This window comes from Brassica rapa, chromosome A03, assembly GCF_000309985.2.
Source record: "Brassica rapa cultivar Chiifu-401-42 chromosome A03, CAAS_Brap_v3.01, whole genome shotgun sequence".
Lineage (NCBI taxonomy): Eukaryota > Viridiplantae > Streptophyta > Magnoliopsida > Brassicales > Brassicaceae > Brassica > Brassica rapa.
The window spans coordinates 23,968,787-23,989,977 of NC_024797.2; the positions used below are offsets into that span (position 1 = coordinate 23,968,787).

The window sequence follows — 21,191 nt, forward strand, 5'->3', positions numbered from 1 at the left end:
TTGATCAATATCTAAGTTGTGGGACTTAGTTGTAAGAAACTAATTTATTTGGTGGCGAGATTATAAATTAGAGAAAAGCTGTTGCCGTTTTGACCAAAATGATCGTACCTTCCTTCTACAGATTGTGTGTATGGGGCAGATGCCAAGGAAGTAGGAAGACATTCAACCGAAGTAGCACAGCCATAAATGGTGTTTGTATGTGGGTCAACTAAACCCCTTCCTTACGTGGATAATATTTTATTAACAAGTGTTTTTATGTCAACACTTTGTTTTGAAGACTTTTTTTGGATTCTATATAATCTTGTTTTTGGTTAAAATGATAAATTTATTTTTATTTTCTTAATATAAAAATCTGTTGAACTTGTTTCGAGTTATAATGCTGCAAATGCAACTTTTTTTGCTAAGAATGAAAATATTCATATTAATGAACGTGAAATTAAATTAAAAGCCAAAAAGAAGGAAAAAACAAAGGAGGTTTAACAACCAAAGATCATCTAAACCAAAGTGAATTTAATGTTGCAAATGCAATTAAAACTTTAAATTATACTTCCTCCGTTTTTTAATATAAGTCGTTTTAGAGAAATTTTTTTGTTCCAAATTATATGTCGTTTTCGATTTTCTATGTAAAATTTATTAATAATTAATGTTGTATAACCAATAGTAATATATCTTCTATTTTTTTATTGGTTGAATTGTGGTTAGGTAAATAATTAATGATGTTTTTGTTTAGAAAATATAAGAAATTAATGATTTTCTTAATCTACGTGCGTAGCTGTAAAACGACTTATATTAAAAAACGGAGGAAGTATTATATCACCTTCTTTCCGAGTTTTAAGATTATATATATATTCTTGATATATTATCATAAACACATCATTAAAATAAACGCTTTGTATTTTTCATTTGACAACTAACTCACACAAAAACCCATCCCAAAAAGGAGAAAGCTAAATGATATGATAATAATGTGTTTGTTCAAAAGCTACAAATGTCTAGAAGAAAAGAAAATACAGTTGGGGCAGGCTTGAATATTTGTGAATTCTGACCCATCCCTCCAAATTTAGGTTAGACTTTGAAACAATAATATTAGGAAAGATAAAAGGACATTTCAAATTTATTAATGTTTAACCAAACACTTATCAAATTTATTAATTAATAAGAAATATGAAGAAACAATTATCAATTTCTTAATTTTAATGAAGAAGAAGAAGAAACAAATATCGATTTATTAACTAATTATAAAATAAAACAAATATCAATTTGTTAATTAATTAAAATTAGAAGAAACATTTATTAGGTAAACAAGTAATTGCCTAGAATTGGCGTGTGTATTAATAAAGACATATATCATTATTTATTATTATGGAGACAGGCAAATTGACCAAAGAATATAAAAGTCAAATGAAGGAATAGGCTTTTTCCTTTTTATTTTATTTATAAGAAAAAGACATATGAAGGCCATCATATCCTTTAATCTTACACAACCAATCCATCATCTATTGTATATATATACAGACGCTTGCTTGTTCCATTTCATAGCCAATTGGTAGTTGTTTACATAATTATAGAATCAGAAAAATTGGAGATGAGGTTCTTGTTCCGTGCCTTGACTTTGGTCTTCATGGTGGCTTTGGGGGAAGCAGTTGGTGACAGAATGAGATGGACCAGAAAGGAGATGGTGGAGATAGCTGGCTACGGCGAACTCAAACTCTCCTCCGTCATCCTCACCGCCTCTCTTCTCTCTTCCTCATCCCACCCTATCTCTGGTACGTATTGCAAACTAGTTCATGTTCCTTAATTATACAGGTCTATAACACATCATCATGGTCATGCAGGTGCTACCGTTGGTATCATGTGCCATACTGGACATAGGAGGAGATCCAAAGTGATCAAAGCTGTCACAAATGATTTTGGGCAATTCACTATCGATCTTCCTTCTGACCTACATGCAATTCCTGACCTAGACAAGGCTTGTTCCATCAAACCACTCTCTGTTCCTAAACCGTACCGATGCTCTCACAAGATTCACAGAGGTATCAAACTAGTTTCTTCCTCCAACGGCTTGCGCTTCTACACAGCAGGCAACATCACCTTACACTGAGTACCATGTAAATAGACATGCCTTTCATTTTTTTGCTTCTATATGGTTCCTTCTCACTTCTTGCGAGAAAGAGATACAGTCTTTGTATATAATAATGTCTCTTCTTATTTGCTGTAATAAAAATGATATATACAATTAATGTTTGGTTCATGTTCAGATCTTTTTGCTACTATAGAGATCATCTTGTGTTCTCCTGTTTTTTTGTTTGTGTGTTGAGAAGACTCTGATTTTCTTTTAAGTTATCATGATAATAGCTAATCACTCATCTAAGTGTTCAGACAAGTCTTTTTTCAACACCTAAGAACAAGGTTTACAATCCAAACAATATAACACACACACACACACGTTTCTTCTTTAATTGAAGCTTTACGTCCACGTTCTTATAACCCACCAAACACTCCATATGTACACATCTTTAATATATTCATTCCCAAGCTTCTTCTTCCTCTACTTGACAGGATCTTCAACGTGAATTGTGTACACGGCTGCACAACGTAGCATAGTAGACATATAAATATCAACTTTGTCATGACGTTTGACTGTTTATATTTCTCAAAAGACAAAAAAAAAATGAAATGATGACCAAACCTTCTAGGTAAGTTTGCTTTTCTACATTGTTTCGGCTCTTCATTCAACACTGCCAATGCGTTTTCCTTCTCTCTAGCCGCAGCTTCCCTCTTTGCCTTCTTTGTCTCCACTTCAATGGCTTTCGTTAGAGCATCCACTTTCTTCAACAACATCTGAGTACAAAGGCACATTAACTTGTTAAGCAAGGTTTCATATAACCGAAGAGATGAAACAACAAGAAAATAAGATTGCAGTTCACCTTGATTTCTTCATTTTTAGCATTTATAGTATCCTCTTTACTCTCACAAACCTTCCTTAGAGCAATCACTTCCTTCTGAAGCCTGTCATACAAAAACCCTGAAACCATATCTTCTTCCTTAGCATCCTGATCAACCAATCCGTTTGCTGAAATCTTTGAGTTCTCTTTTCCATCAGTTTCTCCAACTCTGTTGATCGGCTGATTAACAGCATGGATTCTTCCTGTAATTGAGCCACGTGGCTGAGAACTAGACCTTTTCTTTGATCCTCCACCACCACCACTCGTCAAGAATCCTAAAATCTTGCCAGATTTTTCAGTCTTTGTAGTTGTTTGAGACATAGAAAACGTGTTTTGACTACTCTTCAAGCCATCTTCTATTGTTTTCAGCCTCAGCTTCAACCTCTCCTGTATAGATTAAGGCATTAGAAACTACACTTACTTGCGACACAAGATTTAACAAATATAATCAACCACCTTTAGCTGTGATTCAGCCTTGGCTGTTCTCTCTGAAACAGCTAGCTTATCTTTCAGTTTCTGCATTTCTCCCTGCACACAAGACACAAAAATTTCACAAAAAACAATACTCATTTTTGTGTATTTGGTTGTGTAAGTGAAAAGAGTAGTTACATGGAGAAGCCTTCTCTCTTCAAGCCATTGCTTCACTGGCATTACTCTATCATTCTCATCTTTCCACTCGTTAGCAACCGCAAGAGCCACTCTACTCGCTGACACTTTGACTCTTGCCAGCTCTCTCTCCAACGTTCTTTTCTCTTCCTGTTTGAAAAACATCTTATGAGTTTTTAAAAACAAACGTGAGAGTTTATAAATTAGAAGAAATTAACAGGAAACTTGCATTGAGCTGGGAGATTTGGCGGCGATAGTCTCTAACTGCATTTGCAGCTGTTCCTCCTGCCAAGATAGCTTCCTCCAGCTCTCCAATGGTTTGAGAGAGCTTCTCAATCTCCAACACTTTCTGGCGGTTTATCTTCTCAAGAAACTTGTACTCTTCCTGGCAGATCTCAATCTGTCGTCTAAGTTCAAAGTTGTGGTTCTGAACCTCCTCAACAATCAAAGCACGTTCAAGTGCACTTTTCAAGATTCTCTCTGCTTCAAGAAGCGCTGATTCTTTTGACTTTGTCAGCCGTTCCAACGCTTTCTTGTCTTCTTGAAGCGCAGAGATCTGTTAAACACACACAAGAAAGCTATATAGTCAAAGACATGATGCTTGTAAGAACACACAAGAAGCTATATAATCAAGACCTGATGCTTTTGAAACTTGATCTGAGCTTCAAGAGGAGCAATCACTGATTCAAGGGGTAGAGAGTCATCTTCCTGTTGGTGAGTGTACACCCTTCTTAGTGCTTCTTCTGCAGCTTCCTGTGCAGCCAGTGCATCTTCCTTCTCTTCTTCTAGCTTCTTCATCTCCACCTCCTGCTCTTCCATGACACAATCTTAACTTTAGTTTTTACTATTCTTTCTGACTCCATTTCTATTTTTTTTTTTTGACATGAGTTCCATCACAAAGATCATATAGTCTTTGAGAGGAAACGAACCTTTTGTCCAAGTCGTTCCTCCCACTTCCTCACGTTTTCTCTAAGCTGAAGCACAAACAAGTAGCATCAGCAGAGCTCAAGAAACTAGAAGAAGTGGTTTTAAATATAAAGAATCATCATGAACATAGATGATGATCATAAAAATAGGAATGATCATGTTTTTATGCTAACATACCTCCTCAAATGCTCTGTTTTCGAGCTCTTCATTTGTTCTCAAAGCCTCGATTTCAGCTTTAGCAGCTAAAAGCTCCTTGTCCTTTTCTGTAGAGAGAAACAAAAAGAAAGCATAACATCTTTCAAACGTTAAGCAAGTAGTCAGAAGGATTGATGTATAAAAACCATAGAGAAGAAAAGAAGAACCTTTAAGCTGGCTTTGCAGAGAAGAGGTGTTTGATGCAAAAGGGTTTTCTCCTGCGGTCATTGTTACTTTCAAAGTCTCTTCCCTTCTTTGTTTGTAGAGTAGGTATGAGTTTTGGTCTAACCAGTTTAAAGGAATGGTACAGAGGAGTTTAATATATATACACACAAGCTTTTATAGAGAGAGACCATTCCTTTAAGGAATTGATGTTTAAGGAGAGAGAGAGAGTTAAACTTACTTATTTTATTTTCCCCATTCTCAAGCAACCGTCTCTGTTTCAAGCCATTGACAGTAACCAACCCTTCCCTCTACTTATCTCTCTCTTTCATTACTCATTTCATTTCATTAATTTTCAATTCTAAAATGCTTTCAATTTTATTCCTTTATTTGACTTTCTCTCTCAGTTACATGGATTTTTTTCACTATGATTTTACATGGTCAAGTAACTGAAAGGTTATAAGTTACTGTCCTTTAGATTGTGTTCATCATCAAAGTTACCGGCTAGCGCATATTTTTCATGTTCCAAACGTTAACTAAAGGGACATGGTGTGAATATAAACTAAATTAAAAACAGAGGTAGGGTTCTACCTCAAATGGAAATTTTATAAATAAAAATAAATGTGTAAAGCAAGAGAAGCAGAGAATAATCCAAAAGGAGTTGGAAGGAGAGGCAGCATATGACAGATATAAAGACACTAATCATCAGGATAAAGGTAATTTAAATGATTGAAGTATTTCGTTTGGTGAAAACCCTTTTTTTCTTTCTGTTTTTTTTTTCCCAATAAATTAACAATCATATTCTCTTGTATCCTTTTGTCTTTATTAGTTTGATAAGGTTGTGAATGTAGGTAACAACTGATAACAATTATGATAATTTTGAATGAAAACTATACATTATCCAAGTGAGTTTGTAAGTTTGATTGCTAAAAAGAATGAGATGGGTTGAAACTTGGAAGAAGGAAAGCAAAAGGACGAAAAGGTGTTGCCTCAGCAATTAATAGCTTAACCGCAAAATATTGCACAAACCAAGGTTTCTTTGTATTAGTGGAAGTCACTCAATATCTCTCTTTGAATTAAAAAAAAGGATTTTCATATCTCTTCCCTTCTTTGCTTCCAAGTCTTATGGTTTAGTTATTAACTTATTGGATGAAACAATGATAAGAGGATTAGACAAACAAAACTTAGCAAGAATTATATGTTTGTTATTATTATATGAAGAACTAAAGGCAATAAAAGAATAAAAATGGAGGTGATGACCTGTACTTTGTTCAACCTATGGTTTTGTGGGTTGGTGAATCTTTTTTAAGGCTTACCAGACAGAACAGAACCCAATCTGACCTGTAGATTTTGTCTTAATATTTTTTACTTCACAACCTTCTTGCTCAGCCGCCAGGTGACTCAAACCGGTTATTAGTATAAGATTATAGAACAATGATCTAGTTAATGCTTTGGTTATATTTCATTAGTAATTTAGTAGCACCCACACCCCAAAAAAACAGCAAATTTGGTTTGTATAACATATATATATATATATGACTAGTTGACTTATGTATAAAATTTGTGTTACAACTTAAAATTGTGCTCAAATTTTCCAAGAGAAATTTCTCAGAGTCCTGTCAAAACTTGTCAGTTTCTGTCTTGTTTTCAAATTCACCAAGACTTTCTCTAATCTTCTAATTATTTTTTGATCTCTCTTACATACCCAATTGTCATAGTCCTTAATTCTTTTTTCTCAAAAAAAAAGAAAAGAACAGATGGGATTAGAGCCGTGTGTTAGTGTCTGAATGCAACAACCAAAACAGTCGGTCTCTGTCTCTGAATAAGTCTTACTTCAGACAAGTCAAATAAACTTTTTGAATGAACAAAATACTAAAAAAGTTTCTTTGAAGATTCTCAATCTTTTATCAATATCAACAACACACACAAACAGAAGACTAGAGAGAGAGATCTAGACTAGTGATGGGGTGCGACTCCCACGGCAATCTAACCGATGCAGAGTTCAGCAAACCTTTACCCTCCATAGGCATCTACGTAGCCACTGCTTCACTCATCTGCGGAGCCGCCATGTTCGCCGACCTTCTCCACGCCTTCCGCCACCGCAAATACTGGTTCCCCTGCAAGTACTTCTCACTCAACGCCACCACACTCACCTTCATCTCCGTCTGCGTCAAACTCTCTTTAGATCTCAACACCCCCATGCCTAGTCGCCAAGACCAGCTCGCCAAGCTCAGCAGCAGCGTCTTCTTCTGCGTCGTGATGGCCAACTCCATGCCTTCTCTAGGCTTCATGGTCACCCGAGACCTCCTCACGAACCTCGTGGCTCTCGGGATTCTCGTCGTCACCGACGTCGTCAACATCTGTATCCAGCTGGGGACAGGCGCCATCTACGTTTTCACTCGAGAGCACGCTCTCGTCATCGTCCTAATGCTTCTCACGTTTATGATCTTGAGCTTCTCCGCGATCGCGATTCCCGCTACAAAGCGTTACTTGGAGCTCAAGTATAAGAAGAAGTACGAGTTCGCCTTGAAGGAGTGTCCTTCTCACGCGGAGAGGAGGAAGGGAGTGCCTAAGCTGAGAGAAGATCTGATGAAGTTCTGGATGATGGCTCATACCTCTAGCCCTCAGTTCGTGATGGCTCGCTCCGTGACGTGCACCGCCTCTGGCTTCCTCTGTTTCTTGAGTGCGGTTGCTTTAGCTGAAGCTATGGTTAGGTCTTACTTTCTTCAGCCGCGGTCGGTTGGGTTCTGTAATGGTGAGTCTGATTACAAATGGTCAACCACTCTTGTTCTAGTCTCTCAGGGAGTTGCAATAGCCTTTGGAACCATTGCTCCAGCGAGCAGGTGGTTCAGCGCGGTGAACTCGAGGTGTCCATCAAAGAAAGGTTTGAGAGGTGAGATGAGAGTAGAGAGCTATTGGTTCGAGTGTCTCTCCGAGAAGAGAGAACGTCCTTTGAGCCTCTGGATGCTCCAGGGTCGCCGCGGAAGGAAGCTTGCGCACGACGTAAACAGATTGATGCTTGACGTCTGCATGGCAACGCAGCGTGGGTTAGTCTTGGCTAGCAAGTTTCTCCGTTTCGTCACTGTGTACTTTGTTAGTAGAATCTCGTTGTGTTGTTTATTATTCACCTCCAAATGTGAGAGTAGTACTGTCTCAAACTCCGAGTCCTCTTCCTCTTCATCGACGAGACGATTTGTTCTGCATCTTGAAGGAGAGGAGGAGCTGGTGGACTACATGGCGCGTAGTAACCGCGAGGCGACGGAGCATTTGATACACAAGGGTCGGAAACAGCAGCCTGTGAACTTGATAGAGCTCTTGGAGAGAACAACAACTTCAATCTCGCAAGGGTTTGAAGGGATTTGGGATTTCGACAGCGACGAGGTTGTTTCGTTAGCCTCTGGAGAGCCACCTAATAGCTGGGCGCTTCCTTTAGTAACTCTGACGAGTATAGCTGTTGCTCTTCCCAATATAAAGCCTTGCTCTTTGAAGAAGTTGGTGAAGGCTGTAAACGAGGCTTTGGTCTATGTGAAGAAGTTTGAAGACGTTTTAGACATTGAAGGAGAGTTAGCTAACAGCAGGAAAGCTGCTGAAGTGGTTTGGTTAGGTGTTGATCTCTACCATAAGTGGCTCGACGTGGATCTTCGTAAACTATCCAAACAACAAAAATCAACAAAGCAAGTTCTTGAAGAGATGGTGGGTATAGCTAAGAAAGAGTTTACAGAGTTGTGGCAGAAGAATCTTATATATTGCATGAAGCATAAGCCTTCTCACTGGCCCATCAAGACTCTGGCGGCTAACTCAATGTACCGAATCGGCCAAACGCTTTTGAACAAGTACGAGTCGAGAGATGTTGGAACAGAGGAGGAGGCTCTGTTGAAAAATGTGGAGAGAATGGTGTCGGACATAGTAGCGGGATGCTTTTGCAACGCGGCGCAGGTGATCGGGATGAAGTGTTTGGTGACGGCGGTGGAAGTGAGGGAAGCGTCGGTGAGAGAAGCTGCGATGCATCTGGGGAGAACGGAGAAGATACTTGAGATTGTGGACAGGAGATTCATGCCTGCTTTGTCTCATCACGAAGTGGCGAAGATTGATGAGTGGAGAGAGTTTTATAGGACCAATAGATGCAGCATTTCTTTGACTCGTCCTTCGTCTCAGTGTACCACACGTGACCTCATTCTCAACCTTGAGTAGTAACACTTTAATGTGAAGTCTATAAAGAGTTGAGTTACCTTTTTGTACATATGATAATGAAAGCAATAATATGCTTTCTGTGTCGGTTGATGCGTAAGTCATCCTATCAGCTTTCCTTTATTGACAAGTAATAACGACTCTTCCAAAGCTTGTATTATTTATTCTTCAGGATATATTTGCAATAGCCAAGTCTCTTGTATCAATGTACGTCAAGAAAGCTTCTTTTGATTTTATTCTATAAAATTTCCTTAGTAGGGTTCCAAGTCTTGATGATAAAACTAAGTACTGTATGTGGTTTTGAACCGAATCAATACAGTGTTTTAAATGGACCGAATCAAATCGGCTGAACCGACCAGAATCAACTTTTTCGGTTCATGTTCAGTTATTGGTTCTGAACCGATCTACATATTTCGATATTAACTCCATATTTTCAATACCAATTCGGTTATTGGCTCGGTTAGTCAATTTTTTTAATGTTCTTTTTTTTCCTACAATGCCGCATGTATTAGACAACTGGTTACATCAATTTTGTATACTTTTAATTAAGCTAAAACCTGATTTATACCAACAAACCGAACTAATCAACTAACCAAAAAATTCAAATACAACCAAAACTACCCCAATTAACCGGAGTTTAATAACTAAAGCCTATAATTTTGGTTTAGTTCGAATTTGAAAAAAAAAAACGTATTTGTTAAAACCAAACCGTAATTTATTTGGGTTAATTTGGCAGCTCTTCCGAACTAACCAGAAATTGAACTACATACCCCGAGTAAACCAAATCAACGAATCCGCAGGCCTTTATGAAACGGCGAAACCATTTCGAGCGAAGTTTGGTAAAACCAAAGACTCAAACAGTGGGCTGCTTTCCTGATTGGCTGATTCCTTCCGACCAAATTGTCTTTCTTTAAGAATTTTCATTTTATTTTTAATTCGGAAATAAAGGGACAGAGAGTCAGAGAGAGATACAAGAAGCGGTCTGATCTTCTTCATTCATTCATTCTCCTCTATAAAGTACACTTCTCACTCACACGGAGAAGAAGAAGAAGAATAAAACAAAAATCATCAAACCAAAGTGATTTGTAATAATGGCGAACAACGGATCCGGTTCATCCTTAGGCCCGGGCGGGCTAGATCTAACCAATACCTTTTTCAAACCGATCCTAAACTCCGACCCTCCTATCCCCTCCAACCGCTGTACCAAAGTCTCCGTCATCGGCGTCGGAAACGTCGGCATGGCCATCGCTCAGACCATCCTCACTCAAGACATCGCCGACGAGATCGCCCTCGTCGACTCCAAGCCCGACAAGCTCCGAGGCGAGATGCTCGACCTCCAGCACGCCGCCGCTTTCCTCCCCCGCACCAGAATCACCGCCTCCGTTGACTACGGCGTCACCGCCGGATCCGATCTCTGCATCGTCACCGCCGGCGCTAGGCAGAACCCGGGAGAGTCTAGGCTTAACTTGCTTCAGAGGAACGTCGCTCTCTTCCGCCATATCATTCCTCCGCTCGCTAAGTCGTCTCCCGATGCGATCTTGCTTATCGTCTCGAACCCTGTCGATGTCTTGACCTACGTCGCTTGGAAGCTCTCTGGGTTTCCGGTGAATCGGGTTCTTGGATCGGGTACTAATCTTGATTCCTCTCGGTTCAGGTTCTTGATCGCAGATCATCTCGACGTTAATGCTCAGGATGTGCAGGTCAGTTTCCGACCAAAGTTACGGTTCTGTAATAATAGATCCGATGATAATGGTGTTGTTGTTGTTTTAGGCATTCATTGTGGGAGAACATGGAGACAGCTCGGTGGCGTTGTGGTCGAGCATAAGCGTGGGAGGCATCCCTGTCTTAAGCTTTCTGGAGAAGCAACAGATCGCGTACGAGAAACAAACCCTTGAGGACATTCACCAGTCTGTCGTTGGAAGTGCCTATGAAGTTATTAGTCTCAAGGGTTACACTTCTTGGGCCATTGGCTACTCTGTTGCCAACCTGGCTTACACCATCCTGCGTGACCAGCGTAAGATCCACCCGGTCACGGTTCTTGCCCGTGGCTTCTATGGTGTTGAAGGTGGTGACGTCTTCCTCAGTCTCCCGGCTCTGCTTGGACGTAACGGTGTGGTGGCTGTGACTAATGTGCATATGACTGATGAAGAGTCCGAGAAGCTGCAGAAATCGGCAAAGACTATATTGGAGATGCAGAGCCAGTTAGGACTTTGAACTTTATCTCTCTTCTATTTGCTTCAGTTTTTTTTTTAACTTTTTGTTTGGTTATGAATTTATCATAATCAATCTTCCCATGGATGTTAGTGTGGATCTTGATATCTATCACTATATGTTATATAAATGCTTGTTCTTTGACCAAAAAAAGAATATACATAAATGCTTGTTCATGAAGAATCCAGTGTTGTGGTTCTTAAGATTATTCACACAAATAAACACAAGGATGATGTGAGAATAGAAGAGATAGGGCAATGGTTTTTGCACATTATGACTTCTAAACATTGCTATCTCACCTATCGAGCCTTGAGTGGTTGCGTTATGCAGCTAGTACAAGCAAATGTGAAGATTAACCACATACAATAATGGTACCAACAATGTAAAAATTTGAATTGTCCCAAAAGAACTGATCCAAATACGATTTCAAATGTTTTTCTATCCGTAATTTTATTTATGATTTAATTTTTCTTTTGATACTAGTCAAATCATCAATTACATTATCGTATTATTTCAGTTTCTGTTACATACATATATGATAATCACCTATAACGTATATGATACGACGAACAACTTCACGAACAAAAATATGTTTTTGCTGTGACATTTACATTGATGAACAGTTTTACATGTATGATATTCCTATTTTTAATGGATACATTCTTTACACATCACACAATCACAACAAACAACTTTATCTGTAGTGCTATGTAAGTTTTGATAAGCATTGCATTTTATAATATACAAACCCATGATGCCTATACAATCTATGAATTAGCTATAGTAAATTTTGAAGAATATATATTTCTTTTGTTTTAAAGTTTATATAGTGAAAGATATATTTTCGTTGATTTGAATAAAAATTTTGAAGTTTCGATAAGAATCAAAATTTATAATCGAGTAAAAACATAAATACATGTTTAAATATAATTTTTTTTATTTGAAGAATTTTTTTTTTTTTTTTTTTTTTTTGAAACACAACTTTCATTAAAACTTAACTTCACGGACTACAAAGGAAAGAGGGAATTAGACATCCTCTTGAAGACAAATCATAAACTAAAATGGAAAATGATATCAAACCGGATAAGTCTCCATATGAAGTTGACAGCGAATTCAAAACAAAGTCTGAATGCGTCGAAGAAGCTACAACAAAGTCGGATAGCTGAGAAATAGTCACAAGTGACGTTGAGGGACAACCCTCACCAACGAGAAAAACCGAAGTAGTCTCGATTGCACTTTCTGGCCCCGTACAGACCGCTACGCAAAGTAACAAACCGGTGAGTAAGTTGAAACAAGGACTCAGCAGAGAATCCGAGAGAGCATCTCCGTTCATAATAAAACCTGAAAATAATATGAAAATCTCAATAATTTAGATCTAGTAAAAATAATATTCCATCCATTTTTAAATAATACATGTTTTAGAATCTTCAAACACATAATAATATATAAAAGTTTAATTATAAATCTATTATTTTAATTATTTTTCACAATTTTAGTATATAATAAAATATATTTAAATGTATATTTTACCATTAGTATCCAATAAAAATGTAAAAATTGTTTTTGTGAAACAATTTTTTTGTCTTATAGAAAAATATTTTAAAAAATGAAGGAATTATGTGGTTGTTAAAATTCAGAAGGTACAAACAATTGAAAAGAAAACAATTGCTTACTTTCCAGTTTTGAGGAGTAAAATAATTGCTTACTTTTCCAGTTTTGTGTGGTGAACACCACTATGAATGAATGATGTGCCATGAGCATTGAATCAAAGCAGCAAAGGGACTAAAAATAATAAAATGGAGAAGGACAAGAGAAAGAGAGGAGGGGAGCATAGCATGATGATGATGATGATCTAGTGAATTCGAATTGGAGAGAGGAAGGAGAGCTTCATTCATTTTAGTAACCTTTCTAGGTCGGTCTATAGGAGAATAATACCAAGTCTGCGATAGGGATCGTGCGGATCAAGATGAAAGGTCTTTTCAAATCCAAGCCTCGTACTCCCCCTGACATCGTTCGTCAGACTCGCGATCTCCTCGTCTACGCCGATCGATCCGTCTCCATCCCTGACCTTCGCGAGTCCAAACGCCAAGAAAAGGTTCTCCCTTTCCCCATTTTTTTCTTCGAATCCCGACCAAACCCTTGTTTGGTTTGGTTTGGTTTGGTTTTCTGACAAACCCAATTGCTTTTGCAGCTGTCGGAACTAAGCAAGAACTTACGAGAGCTGAAGTTGATTCTATATGGAAACAGCGACGCTGAGCCTGTAGCTGAAGCTTGTGCCCAGCTGACTCAAGAGTTCTTTAAGGGCGATACTCTCCGCCGCTTGATCACTATGCTTCAATATCTGAACTTGGAGGTAACCCATCTCATCTCTCTTAAACTAAAATCCCCAAAAAAGAGAGAGAGATTTGAGATCAAAGTCTTCTTTTTTGTTGTTGTTGTTATTAGGCAAGGAAAGATGCTACACAAGTGGTTGCAAATCTTCAGAGGCAACAAGTCAATTCACGCCTTATTGCCTCTGATTATCTCGAATCCAACATTGACCTTATGGATTTCCTTGTGGACGGGTTAGTAACTTCCAGCGTTAATTGCTTCCGAGTTAGAAAGTTTAAATCTTGATGATCTTGAGGTTTTGTTTTGTCATTCTCTATCTCTCAGCTTTGAAAACACAGATATGGCGTTACACTATGGTACTATGTTTAGAGAGTGCATCCGCCATCAGATTGTTGCAAAGTGAGCTACTTTTTTATCTATAAAGTGACAATCTATGTTTGATTTTTTTCAACATAGTAAAAAAAAAAAGATTTTACAAGTTGTGTTTTTGTGGAGCCATGTTATAATGTAAACCGTTTCTTCTCTTTCTTGGGTTCAGATATGTTTTGGACTCACAGCATGTGAAGAAGTTCTTTTACTATATACAGCTTCCCAATTTCGACATTGCTGCTGATGCTGCTGCCACTTTTAAGGTTCTTGTACACTTCAACATGCTTGGATTTTCCCCTACAATCATGTTTCAGATTTTCTGTAAAACATTTAATCATAACTTTTCTTGCAGGAACTTCTGACAAGGCACAAGTCTACAGTCGCTGAGTTTCTCACCAAGAACGAAGACTGGGTTAGTTCTCTTACAATGTACCAAATCATTATGTTCTGCTTAGAAAGCATATGCATCTGCTTCACCTCCAACAGTGTAGAATGGAATTATCAGCTATATTGGTGTACAGTTTTTTGCAGACTACAATTCAAAGCTTCTTGAATCAAGTAATTATATAACCAGACGGCAGGCTATCAAGGTAGAGTAACTTGTGATATCATTATCACAAATGTGTAATCACGAAAATGTTAGCAGTGACATAGCATTCTGATTGATTAATATAATGAGTAATCTTTTTACAGTTATTGGGCGATATATTACTGGATCGGTCAAACTCAGTTGTGATGACAAAATATGTGAGCTCAATGGATAACTTAAGAATTCTCATGAATCTTCTCAGAGTATGATGCTTTACTCTGATTTCTTGAGTTATTTTATCCTCAGTGTCTGGCTCTGCCAAAACTGATTTAGTATTGAGACTAACTTGAGCTTGTGGATGAAAACTCACTTGCAGGAATCAAGCAAGACTATTCAGATAGATGCTTTCCATGTTTTCAAGGTATCTTTTTTTTGTACCCAGTTAAACATAATCAGCCAGAAGGCTTTGGCGATTTGATCTTGAGTTCTTTTGGAAAATGTCTGTCTTACAGTGATTTAGTTGAGCTTTGAAAATAAAAAAGACTTGGAAGGGGCCAATCTAAGTTCACTGACATTGTTGTGTGTTTTACAGCTGTTTGTAGCAAACCAAAGAAAGCCTTCAGATATCATCAACATTCTGGTGGCAAACAAAAACAAGCTTCTAAGATTGTTGGCTGATGTCAAACCAGACAAAGGTAATGGGAACTGTAGTTGTATCACTAGGGAATGGACATGATTCTCACTGTAAAAAAACTTTCTTATGTTTTATGATTCATGTTTGTTTGGTGGCAGAGGACGAGAGCTTTGAAGCAGATAAAGCTCAGGTGGTGAGAGAGATCGTAAGTCTTAAGCCTTGAGATTTTTCTTGAGCACTCACATGTACACAAAAGCTCATGCCTTCTGTTTAATCTCTAAAAGACGTTTTTGTTGCATCAAAGATTTGTTGTTACTTAGTAGGTAACGTCTCTCTCTCTCTCTCTATGTGTCTGTTTGTAAGCTGTTGACTTGTCTGGTCTTGTAGATTATATGAATCTACATGTACACTCCTTTAGTTTCGATAAAATAAACATAAATGCAGAAAAACCAAAATCAATCATTTTTGTATTTGTGTTAAAATGTTTTATCTATAAGAGAATAGTGTGTGGATCTATAAAACATTGGATTCAATGGCATGAAATGCACTAACAATGCTTGAGGGAACAAACTAGTCACAGAGGGTAAATCGGTTTGATAATGTTTAGATTAAATATCATTTCATCAGTGTTTCGATCATCAAACAGACATTAACATGATTTAAATAAATAGCAAAAAAGAAAAACAAAAAAGGTGATGTCAAGAGTGGGATTTGAACCCACGCCCTTTCGGACCCGCACCTGAAGCGGGCGCCTTAGACCAACTCGGCCATCTTGACACTTGTTTTTCATTTGTACTTAAATATTCAACTCAATAAAAACATTATGCTATTACCATCCTTTCTACCTCTTTGAACAGAATCTCCTCTGCTCCAATGTTTCTTGATTCGTATAATCTTCGAAAGGTGTTTCGGCTGATTCGGTACAAAGTTTGCTGCCAGTCTTGATGGGCCTATAGATAAAAGCCCATATGAGGCCAAGTTAAACAACATGACTCAACTATAAAATTAGTTTTATTTGTTTGGGGATACTTTGTTTAAATGCTTTGGATACTCAACCGTTTAGAGTACTCAAAGTGATACAATTAAAATAGTAATGCTAGATAGACAACAAAAATGATTGTTAATCCGTGAAACCACTCAAACAATTAGAGTACACAAATAGAAAAACCGAAGTGGTCTCTCTTTTACGTATTTATTTGAAGGAGCTGGTCGGTATGGGGGAATGAATCGTGTTAGAGAGCCGTCCGCTCAAACAGACAAAAATGCTCTCGGACCAATGCATTTGTCGCCACTTTATGGTTTCACAAACCGTCCTACTTCATTAAGATATTACCTGAATCCAAGGAGATTGTTTTTTTTTTTTTTGGTAAAATAAGGAGATTGTTCTTTAGCCCATAACAACATCATCTCTCTCTTTATCCACACCATATATATGTAAGAAGAACATGGAGACGAGTTCTTAAATCTTCCAAGAATCTTACGGCAATCTATCTCTCACTTGTTAGTCCGCACGTACTTTTGAAACTTGTGGTTTTGAATTATTCTATCACATTAGAAAAAAAAAGAAAAAAAAAACAAAAGAAAAGATTCTTTTATTGTGTAGTTTGCGTTTATGCTCTTCCTCTTCTCTTCCATCTGAGTCAACATCATCCTTTTCATCTCCATAAAGTTGTTCCTTTTAATTATTATTTTCATTAAAGGTTTTACAGTTCATTTTCTGAAACTTAAAAGAGTTTTGGTCACATGGTTCTGATCAGAAACATAACTCCTACACCACCAGGCCATTAAATTCACTATTTTGTCATCATCCCACGTCAGCTTTTCAAATTCAAGAAAGCTTCATTTTGTATTTCAAGATTCATTCATCATTTTACATAGAAAATTTAAAAAAACAATGGAGAGTGGTGGGTTTTATCCAGATTGGAAGGATACTTCATCTTCCTTGTTTGGATCAGAGAACCTGGAGGAAGACAGAGTTCTCAGAGCTGAAGAGCTGTTCTCATCTATTCCTCAGCCTCAGACACCAAAAGAGCCAATGGAGTTCCTGTCTAGATCCTGGAGTCTCTCTACTTCTGAAATAGCCAAAGCACTTGCACTCAAACATAGACAACAACAACAACAACAACAAGAACAGTTCTGTGTTGCTCAAAACACTCATCCTGTCTTGTTCCCTGATGCTGCTGCTTCAGATCCACTCGTGGTACGTCACTTTTCTCATCCCTTTTCTCAATTCAGACCAAACACACATTCATAATGGGGCTTTTGATTTTAGGCTGGGAAGATAATGAACTCGTTTGGCACACGCAAGGGAGGGACATTGTCAAAATGGTTTCACCACCACAAGGAACATAACAGTAGCAGCAGCAGCAACACCATCAACTATCTCAAGAAGAAAGACAAGGTGCGCGTGGAGAACGCACACGTGCATTCCGCAGTCTCTATAGCCGCTCTGGCTGCAGGTGTAGCCTCTGTGACATCTGCAAGCAACAGCAAAGGCTCAAGCTCCAAGATGGCTCTGGCTTTGGCCTCAGCCACCGAGCTTTTAGCCTCACATTGCGTTGAGATGGCTGAGCGAGCAGGTGCTGACCGTGCGCGTGTTGCTTCTACGGTGCAGTCATCTGTGGATATCCACAGCCCTGGTGATCTCATGACTCTTACAGCCGCTGCTGCAACAGGTATGGATGGATCTTGTTTTGAAACTATTAAAGGCTTTGTTGTAGTTTCACAAGCCTTTGACTTAAGTTTTGTCTTAAATGGTTAATAGCTTTGAGAGGAGAAGCGGCGCTGAAGGCGAGACAGCCAAAGGAAGCAAGGAAAAACGCATCTATTGCACCTTTTGAGAGAAGCTTCTCTGACTCTCATTGGCCTTCAAATATTCAGTTTAGGTTGGAAGAACCAAATCTTCCATTAGAAGGAGAACTGATGCAATGCTCACGACATGGTAAGTATCTTCTATTAGTTAGACTCTGATGAATTGAAGAGTTCACTGAGCTAAGACCTCTTTGTTTTTTGTGCTTTTAACTTTCAGGAGCGCAACGAAGTAAGCGTGTCAGCGTCTATTGCAACAAGAAGTCTCAGGTACAGCAGATATGATTAGAAACCTAAACCCACAACGCATCACACTACACTTCTGATCTAATGCTTATTATGATTTTTTTCAGGTAATGATTAAACTGAAAAGCAAACATGTAGGAGGAGCATTCTCCAAGAAGATCAAAAGTAAGCATTTCATAACCTTTAAGTATAGATAACTTACCTGAAGGAAAGACATTCTGAACTTGTAGTTCCTTTTTTTTTGAAGCCGTTGTATATGGAGTATGCGATGAGAAATCAGCTTGGCCATACAAGAAAGAGAGGGAAAACAACTCAGAAGAAGTGTACTTTGGTATGAAAACAGGACAAGGCCTGTTAGAGTTCAAGTGCAAGAACAAGATTCACAAGCAGAGATGGGTTGATGGGGTACAGTGTCTTCTTCGCCAAGTAAACTGCTTTGAGGCTGCCAAGTGCTCTCTGGGATCTCTGAGTCTCACTAGTAAAACGTGATGCAGGATCATGTATATATATATATATATATATCTGATTATATATACATATTAATGTCTCTCCACATTTTTGCTGTTATGATGTATTTGCAAAAAAAACTGGCAATGTACAATCTTTAGTGTTTTGTAACCTGAGAAGACTTTTGGATAAAGAGCAAAAGGTTGTTCACAATAATGAACCAGTGCTAAATCTAGGGACTCTTCATGTAATTAAGAATATTGTAAGGACCATTTTATAAATAATCCAAAAGCTGTGGCGGAGGGAGAGATAAGAGATTTCATAAACGATCGAAAATTCGTGAAACTGAAAAGATTCAAAGGACCATTTCGTAAATTATCCAAAAGATCTGAGAGAGAGAGAGAGAGAGAGAGAGAGAGAGAGAGAGAGAGAGAGAGAGAGAGAGAGAGAGAGAGAGAGAGAGAGAGAGAGAGAGAGAGAGAGAGAGAGAGTGAGGAGAGAGAGAGCTCGGAAGCTCAGCAATGGCGAACTCAACGATAACCAAGTACGGAATCGTAGGGATCGGCATGATGGGAAGAGAACACCTCATCAACCTCCACCATCTCCGCCACCAAAACCTCGCCGTCGTCTCCATCGCCGATCCCCACCCTCCCTCACAGCTCCTCGCCATCGAACTCGCTCGATCCTTCAACTGGAACCTCAAGGTCTTCTCAGGACACGAGGAGCTTCTCGAGAGCGAGACGTGCGACGTGATCGTCGTCTCTTCCCCCAACATGACTCACCACCGGATCCTCATGGACATCATCGCTTACCCCAAACCGCATCATATTCTCGTCGAGAAGCCTCTGTGCACCACCGTTGCGGATTGCAAAGAGGTTCTCGAGGCTGCGAAGAAACGGTTAGATATGGTGGTGCAAGTTGGGCTGGAGTATAGATACATGCCACCTGTCGCTAAGCTTATAGAGAAAGTGAACGGCGGAGAGTTTGGTGATGTCAAGATGGTAGCTATCCGTGAGCATAGGTTCCCTTTCTTGGTTAAGGTAAAGGCTCATCATACATGTGGATTGTGTTTAGACATTAGGGCTGTTCGTTTGGTTGCCGCAGGTACCGGCGGCAGCGGCAGCGTCAACATTCTGCGTCAACTCTTGTTCGTTTCGTTGACGCATGAAGCTGCGACTGACGCCGCGTCTTACAGCTGACGCCGATAAAACCTGCGGTCGCGATATAATATGCAGCAGCGTCAGCGTCTGCAAAACGAACAACAACTGTCTTCATTGACGCTGCTGCCGTCGCTGACGCTGCCGCTGACGCCGAAACCTGCGGCAACCAAACGAACAGGGCTATTTAAGTTATTTTGATTGATTGCTTAGGTGAACAACTGGAATAGATTCAATGTGAACACTGGAGGGACTTTGGTGGAGAAGTGCTGCCATTTCTTTGATCTGATGAGGCTCTTTGCGTCTGCGGATCCTGTTTGTGTGATGGCTTCTGGTGGCGTGGATGTGAACCATAAGGATGAAGTTTATGATGGGAAGGTACTTTTTTTTCAATCCGGAGTTCGATGTATATATTGGGAGTTTCTTACTATTGTTGTTTCTCTGTGACAACTTAGGTGCCTGATATAATTGATAACGCTTATGTTGTCATTGAGTTTGACAATGGGTGTCGTGGGATGCTTGATCTCTGTATGTTTGCTGAAGGAAGCAGAAACGAGCAAGAAATCTCTGTTACTGGTGACATTGGAAAGGTTTAAGTCCTTTTGATAGTTTTATCTCCATGAGTCTCTTGAGTAGGGTCTGTATTTCTTCCTAACTTACTTGGCAACCATGTTGCAGGGGGAGGCGCTTGTTCCAGAGGGTTTAGTTCGATTTGGGACTCGTGCAGGAGGAAGAGAACACGTTCAGACGATAAAAGCTGAGGATGAAAGAATAAAGTAAGCTATGTTCATCTGACATATTCTCTTACATCACATTCACATGAGGTTGGTTATTCAGGTATGAAGGGTTGCATCATGGGTCAAGTTACTTGGAACACCTCATGTTTTTGTCGGCAATCAGGGGTGAAGGACTAGCAGCTGTTGATTTGGAAGACGGGTTGATGGCTGTTGCCATGGGAGTTGCTGCACAGCTCTCCATTCAGGAGCGCCGCTATGTATCCATGGACGAGGTCTTGTGACTTGTGATATAGCAGGAATCTTGTTAATTTGGTATATTTGCTTTCATATGTTTGTTAAGCAAGACTTGAATCTCTGTGTTGTAAGATAAGCAGCTGTTTGGTGTAAGGTAAGCCAAAACTGAATCTTTTTTTTATTGTTATATGTACATAAGCTTCAATTAGTAGAAGTTTCGTTTGACATGGATGTCTACAACTGAGTTCATTATCCCACTCGTCGAGGAAAAATCAAAGGACATTCTCTCTCTTCTTATTATAGTTGTAGATATACATACATGATACATACACAAATGAGCTGATTGTCATCTTCAACGGCCATAAGGATGATAAACAGATGAGATTGATGGCTATGATTTGGTAAAACAATAAGCAAAGATGAAAGGAAGAATCAAAATTCTGATTATAGATGACAACTTTCAAA

At 38.8% G+C, this 21,191-nt stretch overlaps 7 protein-coding genes and 1 non-coding gene across 9 annotated transcripts; 6 read left to right on the top strand and 2 right to left on the bottom strand.

The window, feature by feature from the left end:
- The first annotated feature begins 903 nt into the window (after nucleotides 1-903).
- LOC103860901 lies at nucleotides 904-2,251 on the top strand. Its single transcript, XM_009138582.3, has 2 exons — nucleotides 904-1,766; nucleotides 1,836-2,251. Exons 1-2 carry the CDS (start codon nucleotides 1,586-1,588, stop codon nucleotides 2,099-2,101), a joined length of 447 nt encoding a protein of 148 aa, XP_009136830.1. The 5' UTR covers nucleotides 904-1,585; the 3' UTR covers nucleotides 2,102-2,251.
- A 98-nt stretch (nucleotides 2,252-2,349) lies between these two features.
- On the bottom strand, nucleotides 2,350-5,052 carry LOC103860902 (microtubule-associated protein 70-5). The gene is made up of 10 exons (XM_009138584.3): nucleotides 4,841-5,052; nucleotides 4,656-4,741; nucleotides 4,481-4,525; nucleotides 4,188-4,358; nucleotides 3,781-4,107; nucleotides 3,555-3,701; nucleotides 3,402-3,473; nucleotides 2,928-3,332; nucleotides 2,690-2,841; nucleotides 2,350-2,586 (listed from the first exon to the last, which is right to left on the bottom strand). The coding sequence occupies exons 1-10, from the start codon at nucleotides 4,899-4,901 to the stop codon at nucleotides 2,565-2,567; spliced, it is 1,488 nt and encodes a 495-aa protein (XP_009136832.2). The 5' UTR covers nucleotides 4,902-5,052; the 3' UTR covers nucleotides 2,350-2,564.
- Nucleotides 5,053-5,057: 5 nt separating this feature from the next.
- LOC103860903 lies at nucleotides 5,058-9,259 on the top strand. Of its 2 annotated transcripts, XM_009138586.2 has the most exons (2): nucleotides 5,058-8,668; nucleotides 8,800-8,869. In XM_009138586.2, exons 1-2 carry the CDS (start codon nucleotides 6,798-6,800, stop codon nucleotides 8,867-8,869), a joined length of 1,941 nt encoding a protein of 646 aa, XP_009136834.1. In that variant the 5' UTR covers nucleotides 5,058-6,797. The 2 variants fall into 2 exon arrangements, with proteins under 2 accessions (XP_009136834.1, XP_009136833.1); XM_009138585.3 differs by having other exon boundaries at nucleotides 5,058-9,259.
- A 640-nt stretch (nucleotides 9,260-9,899) lies between these two features.
- On the top strand, nucleotides 9,900-11,417 carry LOC103860904 (L-lactate dehydrogenase B). The gene is made up of 2 exons (XM_009138587.3): nucleotides 9,900-10,723; nucleotides 10,794-11,417. Exons 1-2 carry the CDS (start codon nucleotides 10,115-10,117, stop codon nucleotides 11,235-11,237), a joined length of 1,053 nt encoding a protein of 350 aa, XP_009136835.1. The 5' UTR covers nucleotides 9,900-10,114; the 3' UTR covers nucleotides 11,238-11,417.
- A 1,496-nt stretch (nucleotides 11,418-12,913) lies between these two features.
- On the top strand, nucleotides 12,914-15,376 carry LOC103860905 (putative MO25-like protein At4g17270). Its single transcript, XM_009138588.3, has 11 exons — nucleotides 12,914-13,329; nucleotides 13,426-13,587; nucleotides 13,680-13,798; nucleotides 13,890-13,964; nucleotides 14,104-14,197; nucleotides 14,287-14,346; nucleotides 14,456-14,524; nucleotides 14,628-14,726; nucleotides 14,840-14,884; nucleotides 15,056-15,158; nucleotides 15,256-15,376. The coding sequence occupies exons 1-11, from the start codon at nucleotides 13,201-13,203 to the stop codon at nucleotides 15,318-15,320; spliced, it is 1,020 nt and encodes a 339-aa protein (XP_009136836.1). The 5' UTR covers nucleotides 12,914-13,200; the 3' UTR covers nucleotides 15,321-15,376.
- Nucleotides 15,377-15,413: 37 nt separating this feature from the next.
- On the top strand, nucleotides 15,414-18,814 carry LOC103860906 (VAN3-binding protein). The gene is made up of 6 exons (XM_009138589.3): nucleotides 15,414-17,297; nucleotides 17,370-17,772; nucleotides 17,862-18,038; nucleotides 18,126-18,175; nucleotides 18,259-18,316; nucleotides 18,399-18,814. The coding sequence occupies exons 1-6, from the start codon at nucleotides 16,992-16,994 to the stop codon at nucleotides 18,638-18,640; spliced, it is 1,236 nt and encodes a 411-aa protein (XP_009136837.1). The 5' UTR covers nucleotides 15,414-16,991; the 3' UTR covers nucleotides 18,641-18,814.
- On the bottom strand, nucleotides 15,794-15,874 carry TRNAL-CAG. The gene has a single exon. It is a non-coding gene; the product is annotated as a tRNA-Leu (tRNA).
- Nucleotides 18,797-20,957, top strand: LOC103860907 (myo-inositol 2-dehydrogenase). Its single transcript, XM_033288148.1, has 6 exons — nucleotides 18,797-18,990; nucleotides 19,070-19,638; nucleotides 19,969-20,133; nucleotides 20,211-20,345; nucleotides 20,434-20,531; nucleotides 20,593-20,957. Exons 2-6 carry the CDS (start codon nucleotides 19,120-19,122, stop codon nucleotides 20,771-20,773), a joined length of 1,098 nt encoding a protein of 365 aa, XP_033144039.1. The 5' UTR covers nucleotides 18,797-18,990; nucleotides 19,070-19,119; the 3' UTR covers nucleotides 20,774-20,957.
- Nucleotides 20,958-21,191: the final 234 nt, after the last annotated feature.